At 48.2% G+C, this 25,164-nt stretch overlaps 2 protein-coding genes and 1 long non-coding RNA gene across 4 annotated transcripts in view; 1 reads left to right on the top strand and 2 right to left on the bottom strand.

The window, feature by feature from the left end:
- Positions 1-12,356, bottom strand: part of FCHSD2 (FCH and double SH3 domains 2) — a 114,280-nt gene extending 101,924 nt beyond the window's left edge. The window contains exons 1-2 of one of the 2 annotated variants that reach the window (XM_051779500.1): positions 12,029-12,356; positions 9,783-9,880 (exon numbers count right to left, since the gene is read on the bottom strand). In XM_051779500.1, coding sequence (XP_051635460.1) covers positions 9,783-9,880; positions 12,029-12,049 — 119 coding nt within the window. In that variant the 5' untranslated portion in view covers positions 12,050-12,356. The remainder of the gene's footprint in view (positions 1-9,782; positions 9,881-12,028) is intronic. The other variant, XM_051779501.1, reaches the window with a different exon arrangement.
- Positions 1-25,164, bottom strand: part of LOC127467504 (uncharacterized) — a 229,949-nt gene that overhangs the window by 92,254 nt on the left and 112,531 nt on the right. The window lies entirely within an intron of this gene.
- LOC127467520 (uncharacterized) lies at positions 16,258-23,017 on the top strand. The gene is made up of 2 exons (XR_007903151.1): positions 16,258-19,619; positions 22,953-23,017. It is a non-coding gene; the product is annotated as an uncharacterized LOC127467520 (long non-coding RNA).

A 25,164-nucleotide genomic window follows, 5' to 3' on the forward strand; every position in this document is an offset into this window, starting at 1 on the left:
TCTATTTAGCAAGATCAGAAGTTTTTAGGCAGATGCTGCAAAGCTGTGGATCAGGCCCCGCATGCCATCAAGGGCTTCCACACCTTTTACACAGGGGAAAAAACATCACATTCCCAAATCTGCCTCTATTTATAGTGATTGGAGAGACTCAGCAGTTCCCCCATCATCACACCCCTGAGCTTTTAATTTCTGTTTCAAACAAACAGCGTTTGTCTTCACTGAGAGCTCCCAAAGACCTGGAGAGGGACCTGGGACAAGGGATGCAGGGACAGGACAAGAGGGAATGGCTTCCTACTGGAAAAGGGGAGATTTAGATGGGATTTGGGGAAAAAATTCCTCCCCTGTGAGGGTGGCGAGGCCTTGGAATGAATTTCCCACAGGATTCCCCACTCCTGGAAGTGTTCCAGGCCAGCTTGGAGTAACCTGGGCTAGTGGAAGGTGTCCCTGCCCGTGGCAGGGGGTTGGAATGAGACAATCCTTCAGATCCCTTTCAACCCCAAACCACTCCAGGATTCTACAATTCACCCTTATATTCAAAGACATTTAAAATCACTTTGGACGTGAGAACATCTTAGAACATCATCCCCTCCAGAAAAATTGTGGCTTGTCTGGTTTTTTTGCCCCCCCCCCCCCTTCAAAAACGCACAGAGTCAGCAAAAAAAAATCCCTTATTTCTGCTCAGGATTGGATGTTATTTAAACATGCCAACATTTTCTCCACTCACACTGGCTGGCAGCTGGCAGAGAGAAGCAAAAATAACTCTCCTTAGTGGCTTTAGCGTCATAAATCTTCGAAAGTCTTCTGCATGGCTGAGCTCCCCTCCTAAAAATGAGACACCAACGCGTTTTGTCTGTCTCATTAAAGGGATGTTTGCTGCGAAAAAAAGCGCAGGAGGAGAGGGAAGTGTGTGAACAACCTTCCCAGAGCCGCTGGGGATTGGACCTCGCCGTGTTCTCACAGAGAGGAGCACTTAAAATAACTCCAAAGGCTCTCAGGAGGAACATCTCTGAACGTTATGAATGATTTTCAGAGGCTGAGAATAAAACCTACACCCAGGAAGAAAGGCTGGATTTCAACAAGTTTTTATCTTTTTTTTTTGTTTTTTTTTTAGTTCCTTTCAGTCTCTCTCCTCCTCAAGTTTTATTTGGAAATATTGCGTTTATTTCACCAATAAACACAACCCGCCACTTACAACCATTAACTCAAAACTTTCTATCTTCAAATTTTATTTGGAAATGCTGCGTTTGTTTTGCAAATAAACACAACCCAACAATTACAACCATTAATTCAACCCTTTCACTCTCTCTCCCCTCAAGTTTTAATTGGAAATATTGCCTTTATCTCACAAATAAAAACAACCCAACACTCACAAGCATCAGTTAAATACCAACCTCCCCCCAACCTAACATATTCCTACTGTGCATTTGGGAAAAATAGTGTTAAAATTTTTAAATCTACTCCATAAAACAATCAGAAAAACACAACACTGAGCTATTATAGACCAGTTCCGTTTACAGCAAATATTTGCCTGAACTAACTTGAGTTTGAGGATGTTTTGACTTTCTCAACAGCCAATTTTTAGAAGTTTAAATGCAGAACAACTTTTCTCTGGGCTTTCACTCTGCGGTAAGAGATCAAGAAGATTTCAGAAGCTTGACTTTAAGACAAAATAAAGGTTAAAAATCAGATGTGTCTTCATCAGAAAAATAAAATTAACATGGGCAATGTAAAGTAAGAGGTGGGAAAAGGTCACTGGGAGTGGGAGAGGCTGATCTCCAGGAGCAGCAGCCAAGAGAAACACAGTATATTGGACTTTTTCTGGAGAAAACCCACCAAACCAACCTCTCTTTTTACCTCTGCCTCCCCTACAAGGAGTATTTCCACGACACATGATCTGATAATCCCATTTCCCTCAGTTTTAGGAGGAGCACTGAAAACCCACAAGTTTCCAAGATGGAAAGACCAACTGCTCCCTTTGGACTCCAAAGCTGGACTTGATCTAAATGCACCAACTCCTAATGAAATTCCAACAAAGCTCCATCAGGACACTGGTGAGACGAGTCCATAACACAAATCCTGTGTGTTCCTTTAGAGAACCTTCAGGATCCATCCTGAGGGCAGGTTCAACCAGGCTTTAGGAACCCCAAAATACCCACAAATTCCAAATATAACTTAGAGCAAAATAATCAAAGCCACTTCAGACACAACTATTATCACATTCTCCAAGTCCCGCAAACAGAGGCTCTTATTTATTATTATTATTATTATTATTGTGTCTTAGAAGCACCAGCCTGGGACATTCCCTGTGTTAGAGACCATGGACAAGGGTTTATTTTCCACTCCACTCCACAGTTTGGTGTTTGTTTGGGGCACAAACACTGGCATTGCCAAAAATCCGTGTCCCCAGTGTCCCAGCAGGGATTTTGAGCCTGACAAAACCCGTTCTTGTTCTGAGCCAGCCAAAAGCACTCTGGGGAAGGTGTGGTGGTGCAATCCTGCCTCCTGTTCCTCCTCACCACACACCCTCCTCCCCCAGGCCAGGGGGGGAGAATCAGTGCCCTCAGGATGGATCATGGAACAGTCCAGGAGCCAGACTGACACGTCACCAGCTTCCCCAGCACATCCCCATGTCCAAAGCCACTTCCAGAGGGAAGGCAAGGCTGGCACGGAGGGGAGGGGAAGGAAAAACAACGTGTTCAGTGTTGGAATGGAAAGGGAGTGTCTCGAGGTCCCAGGTCACAGCAGGTCTTGCACAAAAATCTTCTAAAAAGGCTGAAAGATGCTAAGAAAAAAAAAAAAAAGCACCGTTGGCAAAGGCAGCAAAACCTGCCAGATCAACCCAAAAAAACAGAGCAAAAGGTGGATATCAGGGAAAGGTTCTTCCCAGAGCACTGGAACAGCCTCCCAGGGAGGTGGTCACCAAGCCTGAGGGAGTTCAAGAAGTGTCTGGACAAGGCTCTCAGGGACATGGTGGGATTTTGGGATGTCCTGGGCAGGAGAAGGGGTTGGACTTGATGATCCTGATGGGTCAAACCCAATTCAGCATTTTCTGAGATAACACTGTAAGAAATCAGGCCAGGATGGACTAATTGTGTCTGGAATGATAGGAATGCTCTTCCTCTTCCCAAATCCTTCAACTCCCCTCACACAGAGTTTTCCGAGTAAGAGCTGGGATTGAAAACACTTGGAGCCTCGAAAGGAAAACCTTCATCCCAAAAGGGATGGGACACAGAAGACAGAAAATCCAAGATGTAGCTTGGGGGTGAACAAGTGGAGCAAAGGAAGAGCTTTCTGTGCCTTTAAAATGATCCTGGGCCATATATCCTAAAATATATATCTACAGATATCTTAGAGATACAGGTGGACTGTCAGCTACACTTCACAATTGCCACCATAAAAACCTGCCCCCAAAGCAACTTTATAGCACTGCATGGCTGGTTTTTTAGAGCTCTGCCAAGTAACACCGTGGTGAAAAATGACAGTGAGCTCCAGGAAAAGCCATGCTGGGCTAAAATTCAGGGGGGAAGGGGGGGGAAATCCAGCCCACACGACTTTCTGCAAGCTCAAGAATTCATTCTTAAAAAGGGGGCATTGAGTCCAAACTGAAAATGCAACTTTTTGCCCTGAGAACCCAAATTCTCTTGTTACTGTCTTGGAAGGCTAAAAATACAAGTCCTTAAAAATCAGACTTCCAGAATTGTTGGAATTGCTTTAATGACCAAAAAGCTCATTCAAATGCAAATCTCAGAGCTAAAAACGGAGAGAAAAAAATTAATTTGCCTTCTGGTGGAAGCAGTGGGTTGTTGGGGTTTCTTAAAAAAACAAACAAAAAAAACCCAAAAAAAGAATCTTCTTTTAACGATTTAACTTTCATCAGTTAAAAGCTACTTGGAAATACTGGAACAAGAGATCCATTAATTTTTGTATGGCAGGGATAAAAAAAACCTCCCCAGTGCCAGGATAGGCCTGAATCATTACACTGTGGCCATGTTTATACTAAAAATCTTTTTTTTTTCCCCCTCAAAACTTGAACTTCCACACCCAGTAGGCAACAGGGTTTTTTTAAAAAGTACATTCCAAGCTTCCCTCAAATAAGTTGCAGTCAAAACATCCCCAGATTTTAATTCCATCAAGAATGTGAGCATCTCATTAAAGGGCTGCCTAATTACAGGGAACGTGCCCAGGCCACAGATTCTGTGGGATCTTTATATGGGATATTATTCAGAAGGAACAGCACCAATTTCCGTGAAAATTTCTGAAATTTCTGCCTATTTAGTGTTATATCAAAGAACTGTGTCCACGATTAATGAGCAGAGCTCAGGAAAAAAAAGACAAAGTACAACATAAACTCACAGTACTCAAAAAGCTCAAGCCAAGAGGAAAGAAATGTTATAAACTCCTAAGAAAATGGAAAGTTTTAAAGAAATAAATATACTAATCAAACAAAGGAAAAGCTCCTCAGGTGTGAGTCAAACCCAGACTAAAATAACGTATTTTTCAGTAGTTTTTCTGATTCTTGTGCTGTTTTCCACTTGCAGAGTTTAGAACCTGCAAGCCCAGAAAAATCACTCAGCTCCTACTTAGATAAAGCCCCAAACACCAAAGGCAGGAATTACATCCTCTGAATGCAGGGAATGACCTTGAAGGAAAAAGGAAGGACACGTTTCCAAGGAGAATAAAGGGGGGAAAAAAAGAGATGGACCTTCCAGAGGGATTTTAAAAAGGGGCCCTTATCAGACCCCCAGAACCAGAGGCAAACAGGCTTTGAGACGGGGTTCAGGAATATCCAAATAAATTGGAGAGACTGGGAAGAACAGGGAGAAAGGGCAGGAAAAGGAAAGCTTTCTCCTGATTTTTCAGCATCCCTTATGGCATCCTAATAAATATGGCTCCAAAGCCCTATAAATCCACGTTATTTTAGTTTCCTTCTCCAGCTGCTCATTTTCTGGGCTGGAGTGAAGCTCTTCCCCAGCACAGGATCCGTTCCATGATCTGCTGGATTAGATTTAAACGGGAATAAAAGTTCCCACTCCAGCCAGAACTCCAATAAACCTTATCAGGAACCTGCCAACACGACAGCACCGTCAAATTCCACGGCGGAGTACAAAGTATATCCGAGAGCAAAAAGCCTCCCTGGAACTCTGCTAAGTGGAGCATAACTCAGAACACAAAATGACATGTTCAAACGAGCAGCAACTGCCTGCTCAGGGATCCAGGTTCATTCACACTTTTACTTTCTTTCTTTAAACCCCCCCGGGCTGCTCGTTTGGGCTTGTTGGGGCAGCACGAGACACACGAGGAGTGCTCCGGCCTCATCCTGCCCATAAAACCACAAATCCTGCCCTGGAATTACTGATCCCGTCCCAAATCTAGTCCTGGTACACCTCAGCAGAGCAGAAGCGACAAAATCCAAGATTTGGAAGGGCTTGGATTGTTTTGGAAGGGCTTGGATTGTTCAGGAAGAGCCACGAGGTCTCCCCACTTGGCAAATAACTCACCTTACAGCTGAACATCAAATCTCAGAAACAAAGGGCTAATTAAAATTCACAGGGGCAGAACTGGGTAAAGAAAGGGGAGGGATGAAGCACCTGGGAGGAAAAAGTACAACTAATTTCTCAAGAAGTTGATAAATTGAAAAGAACTGGCTCGGAGGGCAGAGCTGTGGGGGGAAGGTAGAAAATACCCCCCAAAGAGGAGGAGGGAGGGGAATTAAACAGAGAGTGAGAGCAGCTTTACCAAAAATAAGCAGGACGAATTTACAGGGTACAATAGGCAATATAATGGACAATGGGAAGATATTTTAAATAAGAAAAAGTCAGGAAGAAGAAACCACGAGGACAGAAGAGGCAAAGGAACAGAAGGAAATCTCTGCATGTAGATTTGCATCTGTATCAGGAGCACAGGTAGGTCATGACCCTGGGATTTTGGCAATTCCTTTCATACTATGCATGGAGTTGAAAGCAAAAAGAACCACTAAAACTAAATTCAGGACCCAACAAATAAAAGGACCGTGTTGTTATTCCATCTCAGCCAGAAATCAGGACATTTTTTTACACCTTATTTCCACTTGCTTATAAGGCTGAAGCAACACAGGATCAGCACATCCAGGCAGCCAAAATTACTTCAGATTTAAATCAGGTGGAGTTTCCAGAGCTGGAAATCCCAAAGCAGCAGCTGTGCCTTCCACAGGGGCTTTAGGCTAGGCCTATGATGGTGACTCTAAACCCACGTGAAGCCGGGATGCTGCTGCCCAGCCTTGCTTCCCTCTCCTTCCTCCTCATCCCTCCTCCCTCTCATTCCAGCAGTGGCACAGGATTTACCAAAAGACTTGGAAGAAAAGGCAGGGAAGGTTTGATTTCAGGTGGCTGAGCTCCCTAATCCATTCTGCTGCAGCAGAATCAGCTGAACTTTAGTCCAGACTAAAGTCCAGGCTCTAGAACACATTAGAACAGACACTTCACCACGATTTCATTCTCTCTGGCAAAACACAAATGGGAAGCTTCAAAGAGGACATTTCAGGATACCCAAAGCTGTAAAGGCCTATCAAGTGCTTTGGAAAAGCAGGGCCTAAAATTCAAGGTAAAACAACCATCAGTTCACAAGTGTATAAAGTCTGTAGCATATAAACACCTTAGAGAAACACCAAGTTGAATTAAAAGGTGGATTATACAGAGTTCTTTACGATTCTGTGTTCAGCAGCCCAAGGGCCACTGCAGGCTCTGGCTGTGACTTATTTACTACCCTCAGTCCAATCAGGCAATCCTGAAAGCAATATAAAACACCTGAAAATTGCCAACCCCTCTGATAAATTCAGCCTTTCATAATCCAGCTGGCCCCTGGAATTCCAAACTAATTCATTCCCTGCCTAAAAGCAGCCAGTGGGGACAGAGGGAAGAAGCACCAGAAAAAAAAACCTAAAAGGTTTTCTGGTTCACAGCAACAAAACATGTATTTTTGGGGGGGGAAAACCTCTACCTCCATCACCATGGCAGAATAACAACCTTTTTTATAGTAACACCAGCACAGATGTAGCACATGAAGGGATGTGACAGCCTCAGTCAGCTGCAGCAGATAAACATGTCACGCCTAAAACCCAGCCTGAGATGCTGAAAGCCTCCTGAATCACTCATTCCACAAACTCCCCACTCACTGAGCATGAAGGAACGGAGCCCACAGAGCCAAACTGAGATGACAAACAGAAATGTGCTTTCAAGCCTATTTGCTAAACATCTCAAACACTGTTTTTATGGAGTCTTGTCAAGTCCTGAGATTTCAGCTCTAGTTGCTGCTGAGCTTCCCCAGGGAGACTCAGGAGTTTGTAAGGCTGAAATGCTGATATTTTGGGATATACCAGAGTTTTACAGCGCGTCAGAACTCCCCTAATTCCCAGCCCAGTTTCCCCCAGAACACAGTTTGAGCAATCCTAGGTCTGCTTTCCACAAGCCCAACGTGTTCCCTCTTTTTCCTGCCCTCCAGGACCTGAATCCGGCATTAAACGCTGTCTTATCGGATATATTTTAGATTTAAATATATTTTAAACGCACTAAACTGGTGGGTTTGTCTATGTAGAGCCCTCACAGAGATTAAGGATCTGCAGAGGGGCTGGAGAAAAGGTATTTCCACACAGATACCTCAACCCTGACCAAGAATCCAGCCTGGAATAAATAGTTTGCTCTTCATCCTCTCCAAAATGCTATAATTTAAACCTCCCAACTCCAACCATTTAAAGGAGTGCTCAGTTTTGCATGAAGATATCAAAGCCATTGGAATGGCTGCCAAAAATCATCCCCTAATACACCAGACAATGGGTTTATTCTGCTGGAACTCTGTGATCTTTTCCTTTTATTGCTGCTTTTTAGTTGCATAAAAACCAAACCAAAGTGCTGGAAAAAAAAACGCAATTCAGAGCTTTACATCCTAAATAAACCCTATGGTTTATAAGCATTGTATGGAGCAGTTCTGTGCCAACAAATACAGTCATTCTTTGTAACAAAGTCATATTTTAACCCAAGCCCTGGTTCAGTGTTTCCTGTTGCCACTTCAGTTTCTGGAATTCGGAGGACGAAGTTGTGCCCAAAAGCTTCCAAAGTGCTACAAAATGCCCAAAGTCTTGACAAGCAAACAGCATTCAGCTAAAATTCCCTTTTACTGGATAACAGCAGGGGGCTTTCTAGAAAAATAATCCCTTTTTTCCAGAGGCAGCGAAGATCCTGTGCGTGGTTCCAGCTTTCTGGAATGCTCTGGAATCACAGTGGCCGCCTCTCCTGAACACAGCCCGAAATTCAAGTGCCATTATTAAATCCAAAGTGATATTATTAAAGTGATATCACGACGAGGTTGACACCCAACTTCTCCCAAACATCACCCACTGACCAGCACAGGACGAGGTTCAATTAAATCAATTAAAAGGCCTCTACACCACAAACTTGTCCAGCACATGTTTTTAACCCAAAATCTCTTGTTCTCTCTGGGTTTTTTTTCGCTGATATTTGAACAAATCACTGCCACAACTGAGCTGTCACATCCAATCTCATCACAACAAATGTTTAATCTGTAAATCCACACAGCAACCAGTGCTCAACACAGGCTCCACACATTCAGTGGCCATGGCAGGGAATTCAATATATTAAATACATTAACCTGGTTTCTTTGTCCCTGCCGTTAAAACTCGCAGATTTAATTAACTGCAGCAATTAAATTACATTCGAGAAAATTAAGCCCTGTGCCATCTTTCAGCAGAACACACGCTGAAGGGTTTATAAGCTCCTGAAAACCAGCAAGTGCTACAAAACCTGGCCTAGAGCAGCAGGACCTGGCCTAGATGTTCTAAAAATAAGTTTCCATCTAAGGGGGGAAAATTCCTTGGATCAGCCCGTTCCTTATTACTCAGCATTTGTGACTTAAACAAAATTTTTTATCCAAGGAAACGAACACTGGGACCTTTCCCATAGGAAAAAGTGTTTCCACCCCTAAAAAACAAGGGGGAGAAAGCTCAAGCCATGAAATTCTGATTTATCAGGAGAGGACACTGGGAGAACAGGACAACCAACCTGGCAAAGCCAAACACTTGCATTTTATAGACAAATATAAAGCAGGAAATCTCATTTAAATAATTAACAAGCGGACGACACTATTATTGCTGAATATTTCCCAGCCTGGAAATGGATCCACTGCAAATGGAATGATTAATCCTCCATGTAATTCCAGGTACCCACTGCCACCATGTTTTAGAAGCAAACTTTTAATTTCCAAAGAAACAATCTCGTTAGGGAGAATTAATAATAAACCCCCACACGCTGATGTCGTGGAGATTTTCCCTCTTGTCCCCAACCCAGGCAGAATTTGAAATCATAAATGCAAATATCTTCTTTCTCATTAAAAAATGCAATGTCTCAAAGTGCTGTTCAAAGCTCTCTCTCCCAAGACACAAATCAGCAGTGGCTTGAAAATATCTTAATAATTTTAGCAGCCTTTTACAACCTGTAAATCAAAGTCTGAGTCTATTATAAAAAGAAATAAATTGCTGAAAAGTCCAGGGCTTTTTCTATGTTGTTTGTGACCCTTTTTTTTTTTTTTAACGTTTCCCCCATTGAAGAGAAGAAAAAATGGTTTGCATTGTGTGAGCTCCAGTTATAATTTCCAGCTGTGTCAAAACTTTAACAGCCCAAAAGCAGGAAATCCAAAGAGGAAATTCCATCGTCAGTTCCTGAATTTTGTAACTCCAACGTTCTTCCAAAAACTGGACCTTAAAGGAATTTTGGGAACGCTTTCTGGAGCCTTACCTGATGTCTTCAAGGAGCTCACATTCTGCTTGGTGCTTGGCCTGAAGTTTTGTCATCTGCTCAACCTGAATGTTTTTTAGCTCTTGCGTGACTTTCACCTACAGGAAAAAAAAAACAAACCAAACAAAAACCAAACCACAATTAAATATTTTCTGTATCCCAGTCAGATTTCAACAAGAAAACAAACAATTAACCCCAATCTCTAAGGCTTCAAAAGGTTGGCATTATTTTTTTTAATATGGGTGTAGTTTTCCTTTGGGATCCTGAAGGTAAAATTTCAATACTTTTGGGAACTCCTTGATAACTGGCAGATTGTACCAACGTCTTGGGAAAGATTTTGGAAGGGAACCTCGGAATTGCTGTTATAAAACAAGAGCTCTTGGCATTTAAACCCTCTGGTGATCCCGGGGAATCTGTGGATCAGCCTAAGAAATGATCACCACAATATCTGGAGATATCATGAATTCCTGAGCACAGAAAAGCCAAACAGTTCCTGCAATGGGGGAAGAGGGAGGAAAAATTCCATCTCTCTCTTCTTCACTAGGCAGAAAAAAAGCCCCTTAAATCCCATCAGTTCCTCTATTTTAACTCTGAAAACCACCCCCCAGCAACAAGCACAACCACAACATCACACCAAGACAGGTTTTTCACATGATACCAATAAAAGAAATCACATGTGTGCCCCTGACTTTAAGCAGAAAAAGGGTCTAATTTTAACGGGCGCTTTCAGTGGTTTTGTTTTTATCTGTGTGTGAAAAAATCCTCAAAATAAATAAACACACACAAGACACGTAATGGAAATAACCCGAAATGAAGTAACGCAGGCGAGGAACGACCCACGTGTGAAATAAATAAATAAATAACGGGAATTGAATCGGGTTTGTTTGACAAAAGCAGAGTCCACCCCTAAAACGAGACAGGAACGAGCCAAGGAGAGATTCCCACTGCAGCTGCTGCCAGGGCAGCTCGGGGCACCACAAGGATTTCTGCTCGTCCTCCATTCCCAACCTCTACTGGTAAAATTATCCAGGCCCCCCACCTGGCAAAGCCCCGCGATCTCCTCACTGGGAAACCCCAACGCCACGTCTGGAATCTCAAACGGGGCTGGGAATTACGGCCCAAAGCGCCCAACATCCCCAGCATGGACCACGCACCAATCCCAGCCCCACAGAACTCCTTCTCCAGGTGCCTGCGGAGGAGCGGCGGCTCCATCCCGAGCCCCGCTTTGCTCCAGCTCTTCCCACACACCAGAATAAACACCCCATAAATCACCCCACTCCAGCTCCAGTCTCCCGGATAACAACCTGCCCACCCAGACCAGCCACACTGGAACGGCCTTTTTTCCAAATTTCCATCCCTTCTCCCGTCTCTTCCCACACCGATGTGAGGCACCTCACGCTCCCCTGAGCTCAGGGCCACCCAAGAGCCCCCCCAGTGCCTCCGCAGGTTGTCCCCAGCACGCAGGGGAATGGGGGTGAAAACGCTGGACAATTTGGGCTATCCCTGTTCCCTTGTGCTCCTGACACACACCGGCACGGTCTGCATCCCTGCACCAACTCCGGACGTGACCTTCTTCTCCAAGACACCCAGCCCATCGCTGCTGGCACCAGCGCATCACCCAGACACAGCCGAGCCCCCAAAACCACAGCCGGTGCCACCCCACAACCAGCACAACACACCACCTTCCCCTCCGCAGTCAGCGACCCCCTCCCAGCCCCTCCCGGCTCTGCTTCCCTTGGAGAACCTCCGTGGGGATGCGGGGGGTGGCTCAGATGGGGGTCACCGACCAAGCGTTGCCCCCCTGCACCTCCACCCCGCCCAGCCCTTCCCCATCCATGCCCCGTCCTGCCTCCAGACCTCACCTTCCCGTTCCCAACCCATCCCACCCCACCACCACCCCCGGCCCTCCATCTCCAGCTTCCAACACCCACAGCCACTTCCCAACCCCGATGTCCATCTCCCAACCCCCCCCCCCAGACATTCCCCCATCACCCACCTTGCAGGTCCACCCTCCCCGAGCCCCCACACCCCCCACTGCCCCCCGCACCCCCAATTCCCTCCCAGCGCTCGGCTCTCCCTCTCCCGACCTGCCTCCAGCGCACACGGAGCCCCCCTCCCCACTCCCCACTCCCCGCCGTGCCTTCACACCGCAAACCCACCCCATCCCGCTCTTTCCCCCCCTCCCAAAAATCCCCCCCCCCGACCAGCATCAGGCGCAGCCCCCCTCCCCGGGGCGGGGGTCCCACCTTCCTCGGCGGCGGCTGCATGGTGCTGCGCTGGGTATCCACATCAATTCCCTCCCCCCGGCAGCAGGATGCGGCCCCCGCTGCAGGAGGAGGAGGAGGAGGAGCAGGAGGAGGAGGAGCAGCGGGCAGCGACCGTGTCGCTCCCGGTTCGGGGCGCGTCCCGCCGGGCGGGAGGAGCGGGAGGGAGGGGAAGGAGGGAGGGATGGAGCGGGATGGTGGCGGCGGGGATGGGGGGGATGGGGGCAGGCGAGGCCGCCTCTTCCTCCCGGGCAGCGCAGCAGCGTCGCGGCGCTGGGGAGCGCGGAACGGGAAAGGGAGGCGGCGGCGCAGGGGGGGGGAGAAGGGAGGGGAGAGACTTCGGGAAAAACGGGGGGAATAGGGAAAAAAAGCAAGGGGGAGGGGGGAAATAAACGCCGGGAGCGCCCTCGTGCGGACACGGCCGGGACTGCACCGCCCACGGAGGGACTGCACCGCCCCGGCCGGGATTCACCGCCCACGGAGGGACTGCACCACCCACGGCCCGGACTGCACCGCCCACGGAGGGACTGCACCACCCACGGAGGGACTGCACCGCCCACGGCCCGGACCGCACCGCCCCGGCCGGGATTCACCGCCCACGGCCCGGACCGCACCGCCCCGGCCGGGATTCACCGCCCACGGAGGGACTGCACCGCCCGGGGTCGCTGCCATGGGCTGGAGCGAGGCGGGGGCGGCACAGGGGGGGACATGACACGGGGGACATGACACGGGGGACATGACACGGGGGGGCCGCCAGAGGGCGCGGGGGGACGTGGGGGGGGGTAAAGGGAGAGTAAAAGGGGGATTTGGGGGTGAACGGGGGAGTTTGGGGGTGCTCGGTGGGGTGCGCAGGGGTAGGCGCAGGAGGGGGATGCGCGGGGTGTGCTCGGGGCATGGGTGTGAACGGGGGGGAACGGGGCGTGCAAGGGGGTGCGGCGGTGTGGACAGTGGGGGTGCGGGGGGCGTATAGGGGGTGTACAGGGGCTGTGGACAATGGGGGTGTAGGGGGCGTGTAGGGGATGTGCAGGGGGCATGATCGGTGCGGTGTGTAGGGGCTGCGCAGGGGTGGGAACGGGGGGTGCAGGGGTTTGCGGGGTGTGTGCACAAGGGGGTTGCAGGGGTGTGCTCAGTGGGGTGCGTAAGGGGTGCGCAGGGGCTGCAGGGGAACGGGGAACTGGGGCTGCAGGGGTGTGCATAGGGTGTGCACAATGGGGGTGCAGGGGTTGTGCAGGGGCTCTGCACAATGGGGGTGCAGGGGTTGTGCAGGGGCTCTGCACAATGGGGGTGCAAGGGGTGTGCATAGGGTGTGCACAGTGGGGTGCAGGGGGTGTGCACAATGGGGGTGCAGGGGGTGTGTGGGGATGTGCACAATGGGGGTGCAGGGGGTGTGTGGGGATGTGCAGGGGATGTGATCGGTGGGCTGTGTAAGGGGTGTGCAGGGGTGGGAACGGGGGGTGCACAATGGGGGTGCAGGGGGCGGGGACAGTGGGGGTTCAGGGGGCGTGTAAGGGGTGCGCAGGGGTGTGCACGGGAGGGGGTGCAGGGTTTTGGGCGGGTGTGCACAATGGGGGTGCAGGGGAGTGCATGGGGGGTGCAGGGACGTGCAAAGGGGTTTTCACGGGGTTCACAGGGTCCAGGGTCGTGCTCGGGGGGTGCCCAAGGTGGGCGTAGGGTGTAGGGAGTGCTCGGGAATTTGCAGAGGGGGGTGAACACTGTGCACAGCTCGTGCAAACCCTGCACCCCCCTGTGCACGCCCCCAGCCCTTCCTTTGTGCCCCCCTTGTGCACGGGAGTCTGTGCAGAGAGATTTTGGGGTGAGGGTGCACGCGGGGTACCGAGTGTGCTCCTGGGGGTGCGAGGATGCGCCCAGGAGGGTGCGGGGTGTGCGTGGGGCAGTGAAGGGGGTGCCCGGGAGGGTGTTGGGGGGTGCTCAGGGGCACAGGGCCGTGCACAGGGGGGCACAGGGAGGTGCACAGGGGAGTGCAGTGCTCCAAGGCATGAGCCCACCACGGCATCACGCCCCTGGCTTGGGGTGCGGGACACAGCTCGTGGTACCCGGGGGGGGCCATCACCTTCCCTCCAGCACTCCCGGGCTGCCCAGGCAAAGCAAGAGCTGGGCTTGAGCTCGGGTTCAATTCCGCGAGGGACTGGCACCCCCAGAGCCCGGGCACAGCGGTGCAGCGATCCCGTAGCGCTGGCGCCGTATCCTGGTGCATCCCAGGGCGCACTGGGAGCAGAGCGCCTGGACACGAGCCTTTTGCAGGAGGGCGATTTTAACCAGAGGAAAATCAAACGAAGCCCTGAGAGAGCATTCACAGCCCAGGGGGCACAACTGGTGTCACGTTTTGCTGGGTGTGAACCAAAACCCCCCCCCCGATCCGACGTGACTTTCGGCGTGTTGCCTCCCCCAGAACTGAAGTTCCCGGGCTTTGCTTCTTAGCTCCGCCGCAAGGAAATCTCTGAAATATTAAAGTGCATTTGGCTGCTTCCTTGAAGCAAATTACCAGGGCAGTTTGCAGGCAATTCCCATAATTGCATTTTCCCAAGTGCTCCAGCATTGCTGCTGCTCCTTTATTATTGATGAGCTGCTTTACTCCAGCTCCCGGAAAAATGACCCCTCGCCTTTTAAGATGCTTTAACCATCTTTTAAAAAAAACCCAAAACCTCAAATGCAACTTGAATTCTCCTTTCTCCTCCAGCTATTAGTTTACTTAGTGCTGCTAATTAGTCTAACTCGTTCCCCCCCCAGGAAACTTGGAGTGATTAGTGGGATGTGGTGCATCAGGAGACTCTGGGAAAATGTCTTGCATCTCTTGATTTGGGCTGCACAACCTGCAGAGCCCTGAAGTTGGTCTGCCAAGACCATCCCTGTGCTCAAAAAGTCCATCCAAAGCATTTCCTACAGACCTGCATGTGACTGGGAATGTGCTTTGGGAAGACAGAAGCACCGAGTGTAACCTTTAATATGTTTATTAGCTGATTTGTATAGTTAATATATTAAATTTGATATATATTTATGTATCTCGTTCTAACCCCTGCCACGGGCAGGGCCACCCTTGGCATAATCGTGGAATCATGGAATGGTTTGGGACCTTCAAGCCCCTTCTCCATTATCCTGCAGCAGTTTTCCCACCGTTTGTCTTCCATGAATAATTGTATTTTCTACCCTGACTCGCACAGTGCTGCTCGTTCAACCTGGGTCCTGGAGAATTTCCAGCTGGGATGAGAAATCATAGCTTTCCCACATCTTTATAACCCTTTATAGTCATGATTGAGGGGGGGAAAGACAGGAAATAAAGAAGAGGATCAAAAAGTCAATGGTATAAATGTCTTGAGTGCTGGTTATTTAATCCAAAGCCTTGTTTTCAGGGCATCATTTGAGTTTAAGTTGCACATGCTTTTTAATTTTTTTAAAATTTTAAAAATTATTTTATTTTATATTTTCTGTCAATTTTTATTTATCCAAAATTTATTTTTAAATTTATTATTTTATTTTACTGATGTTTTAATTATTTCACTTATTTTTGTCTTTTTATTATATTTTATTTCCTTATTTTATTTGTTAGTTTATAACTTATTTTTCACTTTATTATTATTTTATTTTATTGACATTTCTATTATTTCATTTTACTTATTTTATCGCTTTATTATATTTTATCTTCTTATTTTATTTGTTATTTAATGTATAGCTTTATTATTTTTATTGGCATTTTATTTTATTTCTGTTATATTTTATCTTCTTATTTTATTTGTTATTTAATGTATCTAGACTGTTTTTAACTTTATTATTATTTTATTTTTATTGAAATTTAAATTATTTCATTTTACTTATTTTATTTAATCTTTTTATTATATATTATCTTCTTAATTTATTCTTATTTAACTTATTCATAATTTATTTCTAACTTTATTATTACATTTTTATTGACATTTTAATTGCTTTATTTTACTTGGGTTTTTATTATATTTTATCTTCTTTTTTTTCTTATTTAACTTATACTTTATTTTTAACTTTATTATTATTATTTTATTTTTATTGACATTTTAATTATTTAATTTTATTTATTTTATTTTATCTTTTTATTCTATATTATTCTATTTGTTGTTTAACTTATAATTTATTTTAACTTTATTATTATTATTTTCACTTTATTGATATTTTAATTACTTCGTTTTATTATATTTTATCTTCTTATTTTATTTGTTATTTAACTTATAATTTATTTTTAACTTTATTTTCTTTTTATTGACATTTTAATTACTTTATTCTACTTATTTTATCTTATTTTATTTGTTATTTAACTTATAATTTATTTTTAACTTTATAATTATTTTCTTCTTATTGGCATTTTAATTACTTTATTTTACTTTTTTGTTGTTGTTTATTTCATTTAATTTCATTTTTTTTATATGAAAGGGTATAGAATACAGTCCCAGAGAGATGCACAACACCCAGGGAACCCCAGCAGGCTGGAAACCCCACAAGCTGCTGGTGACACCCCACAGCTGAAAACAGCAGCGTTTCTCTCATCCTAGAAAAAGAATTGAGCCAGAAAAGCAAAACTCGGGGAGGAACTTGAAGGAACGGAGCTCACTTGATTCCCATCCTCAGGCAAAGGGATCATGTTGGATCCAGGCTCCTCATGGGATCACTGTGCCCCTGATGGGATCGTTGTTCCTCTTTATTCTCCTCATGGGATCATTGTGCCCCTGATGGGATCATTGTTCCTCTTCATTCTCCTGATGGGATCATTGTGCCCCTGATGGGATCATTGTGCCTCTGATGGGATCATGTTTCCTCTTCATTCTCCTGATAGGATCGTTTTTCCTCTGATGGGATCACTGTTCCTCTTCATTCTCTTGATGGGATCATTGTGCCCCTGATGGGATTGTTGTTCCTCTTCACTCTACTGATAGGATCACTGTGCTCCTGATGGGATCATTGTTCCTCTTCATTCTCCTGATGGGATCACTGTGCCCCTGATGGGATCACTGTGCCTCTGGTGGGATTGTTGTTCCTCTTCATTCTCCCAATGGATCATTGTGCCTCTGATGGGATCATAGTGCCCCTGATGGGATCATGTTTCCTCTTCATTCTCCTGATGGATCATTGTGCCTCTGATGGGATCATGTTTCCTCTTCATTCTCCTGATGGATCATTGTGCCCCTAATTGGATGATTGTTCCTTTTCATTCTCCTGATGGGATGATTGTTCCTCTTCGCTCTCCTGATGGATCATTGTGCCCCTGATGGAATCAGTCGTGCCCCTGATGGGATTGTTGTGCCTCTTCATCCTTCCCCTCTGAATTTAATCCCTGCAGGGGTTTAAACCTCTTGAAGCACAAACCCACTTTGTGTCAGAGGGCTCTTGGCTGCCAGGATTCCCAGGATCCGCAGGGAGCAGACCCGGCCTGTTGGGCCCCGCTCCGGGCAGGGATGAATGCACAGGCAGCTCCTGCTCCAGAGCCTTGGCAGGGAAGCGTTTCCAGCAGCAAATCCCAGCCCTTGCTGATCCAGCAGATGCTGCCTGCTGAGCTGGCAGGAGTTTTCCTGGCAGAGGGATTTGCTCACCAATCAAAACCGTGGCGGGAAGGAGCTGCCAAAACAGCAGCTGCTGGGCTGAGGGGGCCTGGGGAGCTTCCTGAGGGAAAGGCAGCTTTTATATGAAATATAGGATCTGGAATTGGAGTAAATACGGGTGTGTAGGAGCGTCATGGAATGCCAGAATAGTTTGGGTGGGAAGGTACCTTAAGGATTATCCTGTTCCACCCCTTGCCATGGGCAGGGACACCTTCCACTATTCCAGGTTGTTCCAGCCTGGCCTTGGACACTTCCAGGGATCCAGGGGCAGCCACAGCTTCTCTGGGCAACCTGTGCCAGGGTCTCCCCAGCCTCACAGGGAAGAATTCCTTCCCAGTATGCCATCTAACCCTGCCCTCTGGCAGTGGGAAGCCATTCCCTGTGTCCTGTCCCTCCAGGCCCTTGTCCCAAGTCCCTCTCTAGTTCTCTTGTATAGTAATATATGGTTTATATTATATATGAATTTTATATGTTTTATATTATATATGAATATGTCTGAGTGTATAAGAATATATTTTATATTAAAATCAAATATATAAGTAATAAAAACTTGATAGATAGATAGACAGGCACAATATAGAATCATAGAATCACTTATATTGGAAACTGCACCTAAGATCTTATACAAATAAGAATAAAAGAATGAAAAAAATTAAAAGGAAAAAAATGAAAGTATAAAAAATAAAAAAGACAGGGCAAAATTATTCCTAATAAGTAGCCATAATGTCCTGGGGGATGGCACATCCTTTCCCTTCCCGACCACTCCAAGGAGCAGGTAAAGGGAGAAATTGAGTTTGGGATTATCTGGTGGCCATGATTTTGTTCTGAGTGTTTCTTCCAGGGCTTCAGATGCCCTGGTGGCACCAAACCGGGTGTTTCCAGCCTCCAGATGTTGTGCTTCCACATGTTTCCAGCTCCTCCAGCCCTGCTCCAATAAGATGGGGCAGGGTTTTTGCAGATGGAGTCATGGAATCACAGACTATCCTGAGCTGGAAGGCTCCCACAGGGATCAAGTCCAGCTCCTGGCCCCTGCACAGGACAGAGTCAGGAATCCCACCACGTGCCCATGTCATCCCTGCATCTGTTGTGGGGGTTCCTTGCACCCCTCACTTCCCGGGGTGCCGTGGAATCCTGGAATGGTGGGTCCTGGGCCTGCCTTGGTTGCTCAAACAGTGATGCCTGAGAGCTTTCCCAGCACAGCTGCTCTTTCCCTGAGATTTCCCTCCAATTAATTCATTGATCTGTGTTTTCTCCTCTTCATTCCTTCTCACGGAAATCCCTGCACATCCACCAGGAGGCAAATACCAGGCTGGGGATGGAGCCTCCAGGCTTTCCCCACGTGGGGGTGCCATGTGGATGGGAATCACACGTGTCCCACAGCCATGGAAAAGGGAAAAGTGACACTGAAGCAACTGGGACTGATCCTTGCTTTTTTGCCGTAAAAAAAGGAGGAAATCTACGGATTGGGAAAAGTAAGATTCATAAAGCAAGTATTCAAAAAGCAAGGAACTATGTGGATGGGGAAAAATAAAGATTCCCAGGGCGTGATGCGTTTTTCCGGATCTGGATAATTCCTCACTGTTTGCATGCCTTGGCATTCCCCAGGGAAAGAAAAATCCCTCTTTGGAGCTTGTCATGGCCTGGTGCAGATTGAGGAAACCTGGAAGCAGCTCTTCAGGAGCCCAGGGGATGGAATCAGGTTAAACTGGGGTGGAACAACCTGCCCTGCAGCCAAGAGGGCTGTGGGGGGATAGAGGTCCAACCGAGCCGGAATTGAGCCCGTCCAGCCCTGCCACGTCTTGCTTGGGCCTGTTCCACCACATTTTGGTGAAGGCTGGTCCACCCACCCAGCTTTGTTCCCCATGCTCTGCTGTCCTGGCCTCTCCCCATTCCTCACTTACAGTGTTTACCATACCTGGAGGGGTGATGCTGGGATTAATTTCCATGAGGACACGTTGAAAGTGCAAATATCTCTGAGCAGGGACGCTCGGCAGGTTCGTGGGGTTTGTTTTCCTCCAAGAATTGGCAGCTTTCCTTCTCCTTTTTCTTGCTGCACGTGACCAGAGTGAACATGAGTGTCATTGGAGTGTCATCTGCACATCTGGAGCAGGACTCGGTCTCTGCCCTCTGTCCCATCCTGGGGTGGGACCAGAACTGTTTCCCAGGCTGTCCAGGTGCTTTCAGTGCTCTCAAGAAGCTGTGACTTCTCTGCTGGTATAAATCAAGCAAGTCCCAGCTCAGCCTCCTCCTGTCACTGGTGTTATCTCCCATCCTGGGAGCTGGAGGGGAAGGGAGGAGCTCAGGGTTCTGTCCAGGGAGGGGTGGGAGTGAATCTGTGGGGCTGCCATGGTCTGGTGTAGGAGTGGGACCCACAAAACAGCCCCACGGGGTGACAGCAAACACTCAGGGGTTGGGGTTTTAATGGAGAGCTGTTCTGCACCAGCAGCACCTCAGCAGGAGGAGGCAGGAGGGCTCTTATGCTGCTGGAGTAGAGCAACCATGGGAAGAATATCCAACAAGGCTCCTGAGGTTTGGGAGTATTTTGACAGCTGCCAAAATGGGCTCGAGCTGTGGTGCCAGGGACGGGTGCAGGGCCTTCTACCAAAAGCCCCCCACATTCACCACCTCCTTGTTCCTGCAGGAGGACAAGGTGGAGGGGACACTCGCTGAACTGGACCTACAATTCCCCACAAGGTGCTGCTGTGTTTCCAGGGCAGATGTCCCAGTTTGGTTTCACCTGGCAAGAACCAGCATTGTGCTCTGGGGCTGCATTCCCAGAGCAAACAGTGGGTGGGAAAACCAGGGCACTCAGCACAAAACTGGTCCTTGCTCTGAATTAAAACATTTCTGTGAGTCCTGTGTTGGACAGGGCTTGGAAAAACCTGGTCTAGTGGAAGGTGTCCCTGCCCATGCAGGGGAGTTGGAAATGGATTATCTTTAAGGTCCCTTCCAACCCAAACCATGCTGGGATTCTGTGATAGAATAGTTTGGGTTGGAAGGGACCTTTAAAAGTCATCAATCCCAACCCTCTGCAGTGAGCAGGGACACCTTCCACTAATCCAGGTTGCTCCAAGTCCCATCCAGTCTGCCCTTGGACACTTCCAGGGGTGGGGCCACCACAGCTTCTCTGGGCAACCTGTGCCAGGGCCTCCCCACCCTCACTGTAAAAAACCTCTTCCTCCTATCTGAGCTAAATCTCCCCTCTTTTAGTTTAAAACCCTCACCCCTTTTCCTATCACAACAGACCCTGCTAAAAGCCTTGTCCCAATCTTTCTTATAGTCCCCACTTAAGTCCTGAAAGCCTTTATGAGAACTTCCCCGCATTTGGGGGTTTCCCACACCTTCCTTGGAAGTGCAAGGTGTTGTCAGACTCAAAAACTCCCCCTCTGGACACGGACCTGATCCCAAAGCAGTGTTTTCCCTGTTTTTCTGGGCACAGTCTCAGTGCCTCCAGCTCTCCTGCTGCAGGAGCAGGTCGGGATGGGACTGTCCCCTCAGTCCAAGGCGTGCATTCCTGCCATAAATTCCGTGTGTGGCGGCTGCTCTCCCCCATTTGTGGTTAATGTGTAACTGGAAACTGGCTGGGGCACATTTCTGGGAGCACAGAATTATCTGTTCCCTGCCAGGGCCATCCCTGCCTGCCCACACCGGGGGTACTTTTATCTGCTGCTGGATGGTATCGTGTGAAGGGCGGCGGATGGGGAGGGCTGGGGGTGTTGGAAAAGTGTCCTGGATCCTCCCATTTGACTCCTGCAAGGTCTCCTCAGAGTCTTCTCCTCAGCATGGAGAAGAGAAGGCTCCAGGGAGACCTCAGAGCCCCTTCCAGTGCCCAAAAAGGCTCCAAAAGAGCAGGAGAGGGACTCTGGACAAAGGGGGAATGGCTTCCCACTGCCAGAGGGCAGGGTAAGATGGGATATTGGGAAGGAATTCTTCCCTGGAAGGGTGGGGAGTACCTGGCAAAGTTTGCCCAGAGAAGCTGTGGCTGCCCCACCCCTGGAAGTGTCCAAGGCCAGGTTTGATGGGGATTGGAACCTAATTAATCATCATAAAAATCATATTCCAGTGGTGGGAGGGACTATTGATCAGGGAATGTACTGAGAGGACAAAGGGTAATGGTTTTAAATTGCCAGAGGGCAGGGTTAGGTGGGATATTGGGAAGGAATTTTTCCCTGGGAGGGTGGGGAGGCCCTGGAATGGATTTCCCAGAGAAGCTGTGGCTGCCCCATCCCTGGAAGTGTTAAAAAATGTGTAAATAAGGCACTTGGAACTTGGTTTAGAGTTGACCATGGCAGTGTTGGGTTAACAGTTGGACTTGATGATCTTACAGGTCATTTCCAACCTTATCAATTTTATGATTCCAAAGACCCTTCCAACCTGAACCATTCTGTGATTCTGTGATCCCTGCAGGGCAGCTGAGGAAAATTCCTCCTTGGACAGAGAGAGTGAATGATCACCTGAAGGGAGATTCTACAGGAACATGTCTGAGAGCAGCTTTGGGGAGCAGGGAACAGGACATAAGGCTGTTGTGTGGCTGGGAGGAGATGTGGGAAGCCCTTATCCCAGCCCAGGGAAAGGCACTGTTGCTTTCTGTAGGTGTTCAGGAAGGACACCAGGCCCCTCCAGCAATGGTTTCCAGAGCAGACAGGAGATGATCAGGAGGGCTGTGGGGAGAGCTGGTGACCCCAGAGAGGAGGGCTGGTGGAGATGTTGTTATCAGAGCACTGCTCTGCCCATGGGCTCGGCTGCACAGGGGCTGTATCAGCCCTCAGCTGCCTGGGCTGGACACACATGGCTCCTTTCCAGTGTTCCCCACTTGGCCACATCCCACTGCACCCCAGTTATCAACACCAGCCACCCCCACCACCCTGGCACTGGGGTTCCCCTGGTGCTTTCACCCCCAGTCACCCTGGCCAGCCTTCGTGTCTCTGGTTCTGCTCTCCTCCTGCAGCCAGGGCAGGCAGGAAGAGGCAGGGTCCTTCCTGGAGACAGGCCCCTTCCCACCCCGAACATTCCCAACCTTGAAGCCCAGGAGGGCTGCTGTTCAGCCAAGGGGAAATGCAGGTCTTGGGGTCTGGATGCAGCCTCCAACCATGGAATCATGGAATGGTTTGGGCTGAGAGGGACATTAAAGCCCATCCAGTCCCACCCCTGCCTTGGGCAGGGACACCTTCCACTAGCCCAGGTTGCTCCAACCTGGCCTTGGACACTTCCAGGGATGGGGCAGCCACAGCTTCTCTGGGCAACCTGTGCCAGGGCCTCCCCATCCTCACTGTCACTATCTGATCCTTTTCCTTTAATGCTTTTAATTTCCTTTAATTCTTCCCCAGGAAGTGGGTGAGGCCCCAACACCAACCATTCCATCCCGTGGCACACAAATGCAGCCTTGCTGAGGTTTTCCTTGCTGGGACAAGTTGTAGGAGGCAAGAGCATCCTCCCATCACTGTTGGTTCCTCCAGGGAAGAGCCTGTCCCTGGGTACCAGTGAAGGAAAGGAAACAGGGATGAAGCTCCAAGAAGCCTCCCTGGGGAACTGTGGCCTTTGTGGACCCGGCTCAGGAGGGAGCACTGGATGCAGACGGGAGGGGAGGACATCAAGATGGGTGAAATCTTGGAGTTCCCCACCCTCTGCCAGGGCAAGGGAGGAAGTGAAAGTGGGCATGGAGCTCCAAGTGTGGCATAACCCAAAATCAGCACTTTTTTCCCCATCCTGTGTGTAGGCCTGGCACGTTCCTGCAAGAGGATGGGGGTGGGACAGACGTGGGTAGAGCTGGGCCCTGGCACACAAAGGGAAACCAATATGAAGAAGTGGTGGGAGCAATGTGCTGATGTGTCTCCAGCTGATTTAATTCCTAGAAACTCCACAAAGAGTTGCATCTGCTTCCCAGAGATGATGCTCCTTGGTCAAACATCTTGTTCTCTAAAGCAAAGTGACCACAAAGTGCCATCCTGAGAGCAGAAGTGGTTTGTCCCTGCTGTAAATGAGCAAAGACCCAGAGATCAGCCCCACTCCTGCCAGATTTTCTCATTCTGCTCCTTCTTTTTGCCAGTGGAATGATGTTGTTTGGAGGGGGAGGCTTTGAGACATGTGGAGAGGTGAAAATCCTAAAATTTCAACCAAAGGGCCCCAGAGATTTTTATTCTCCATGCACTGAGAAAAGACATTCTGGCTGTAATTACCAATCAAAGCATTTTAATAATAATAATTTATTAATAATAAGAAGAAGAAGTAATAATAAGTAATAATAATAAGTAATAATTAATTATTAATAAGTAATCCCCTAATTTACACCCCAATGTAAAAAGAGAGATGTATTGAGTGGGCTGAGTTTTCTGTGAGCACATTTGAGGTGCTGGTTTTAGGCTGAGCAGCTGAAAGCAGCAGTAAAACCTGTGCAAACACTAATCCAGTGCTGATTTCTCATCAGTAGGAAAGGCAGAACAGCCTCACGTTGCTCTCCCAAAGATGAGTTTGTTCAGCCTCAGCAGATTAACACCAACTCCCTGGGAGCAGTAAATTGGGGCACTTGGGGACATGGTTTAGGGTGTTGGGTTAGTGGTTGGATGATCTTAGAGGGCTTTCTCACCCTTAATGATTCTATGATTCTAATAAACCTGGGTTTAGCTGTGCTGGCTGAAAGGCAGCTGGGTTTATACACCACCTGCATAAAAGCAGCCCCTCTCCACTAGGAAAAACTGGGGTTTTCCAGAGATAAATTGATTTTTCTGCTCCTGCTCAGTGAAAGGTTCTTCTTCTCCAGGAAGGGTTGACAGGGAACAGTGGCAAAACCAAAGACCAGGCCAGGGAGTGAGTTTTCACCTCTGAGTCACAGGGGAAACGAAACAGGAATTTCTGTTGGTTTTGAACTCCATGAAATGCTTAATCTGTTCACTTTGCCTGTTCACAAATGCAGATCTGCCATCTGGAAAGTCCCAGAACTCAGAGGCAAAAACATGGGCTTAGTTAAACCTTGTACTGGCCCCTCAGCTTACAGGGAGAAGATGCACATCTGGGAATGTGTGGATTAACAAAGCTCAGGAGAAGGGCTCTGGAGCCAGGCTGGGAGAGCTGGGGGGGGTCCCCTGGAGAAGAGAAGGCTCCAGGGAGAGCTGAGAGTCCCTTGCAGGGCCTAAAGGGGCTCCAGGAGAGCTGGAGAGGGACTGGGGGCAAGGGATGGAGGGACAGAACACAGGGAATGGTATCAAATGGAAAGAGAGAAGGTTTAGGTGGGATACTGGGGAGGATTCTTGGCTGGGAGGGTGGGGAGGCCCTGGCACAGGCTACCCAGAGAAGCTGTGGCTGCCCCTGGATCCCTGGAAGTGTCCAAGGCCAGGTTGGAGCAACCTGGGCTAGTGGAAGGTGTCCCTGCCCATGGAAGGGGGTGGGACTGGATGGTCTTTAATGTCCCCCCCAACCCAAACCATTCCATGATTCCATGATCTGGCCAACATTTGCAGGAGCTGAACTGTGCCATGAAGCCCAGGCTCTCCCAGGTGGGCTCATGGCATCTAAAACGTGCAACACAAGCTTTGCCATCCTTTC

The sequence above is a fragment of the Manacus candei genome, unplaced genomic scaffold, assembly GCF_025592945.1.
Source record: "Manacus candei isolate 608988 ecotype Guabito, Panama unplaced genomic scaffold, ASM2559294v1 h1tg000014l, whole genome shotgun sequence".
In the NCBI taxonomy this organism is placed as follows: Eukaryota; Metazoa; Chordata; class Aves; order Passeriformes; family Pipridae; genus Manacus; species Manacus candei.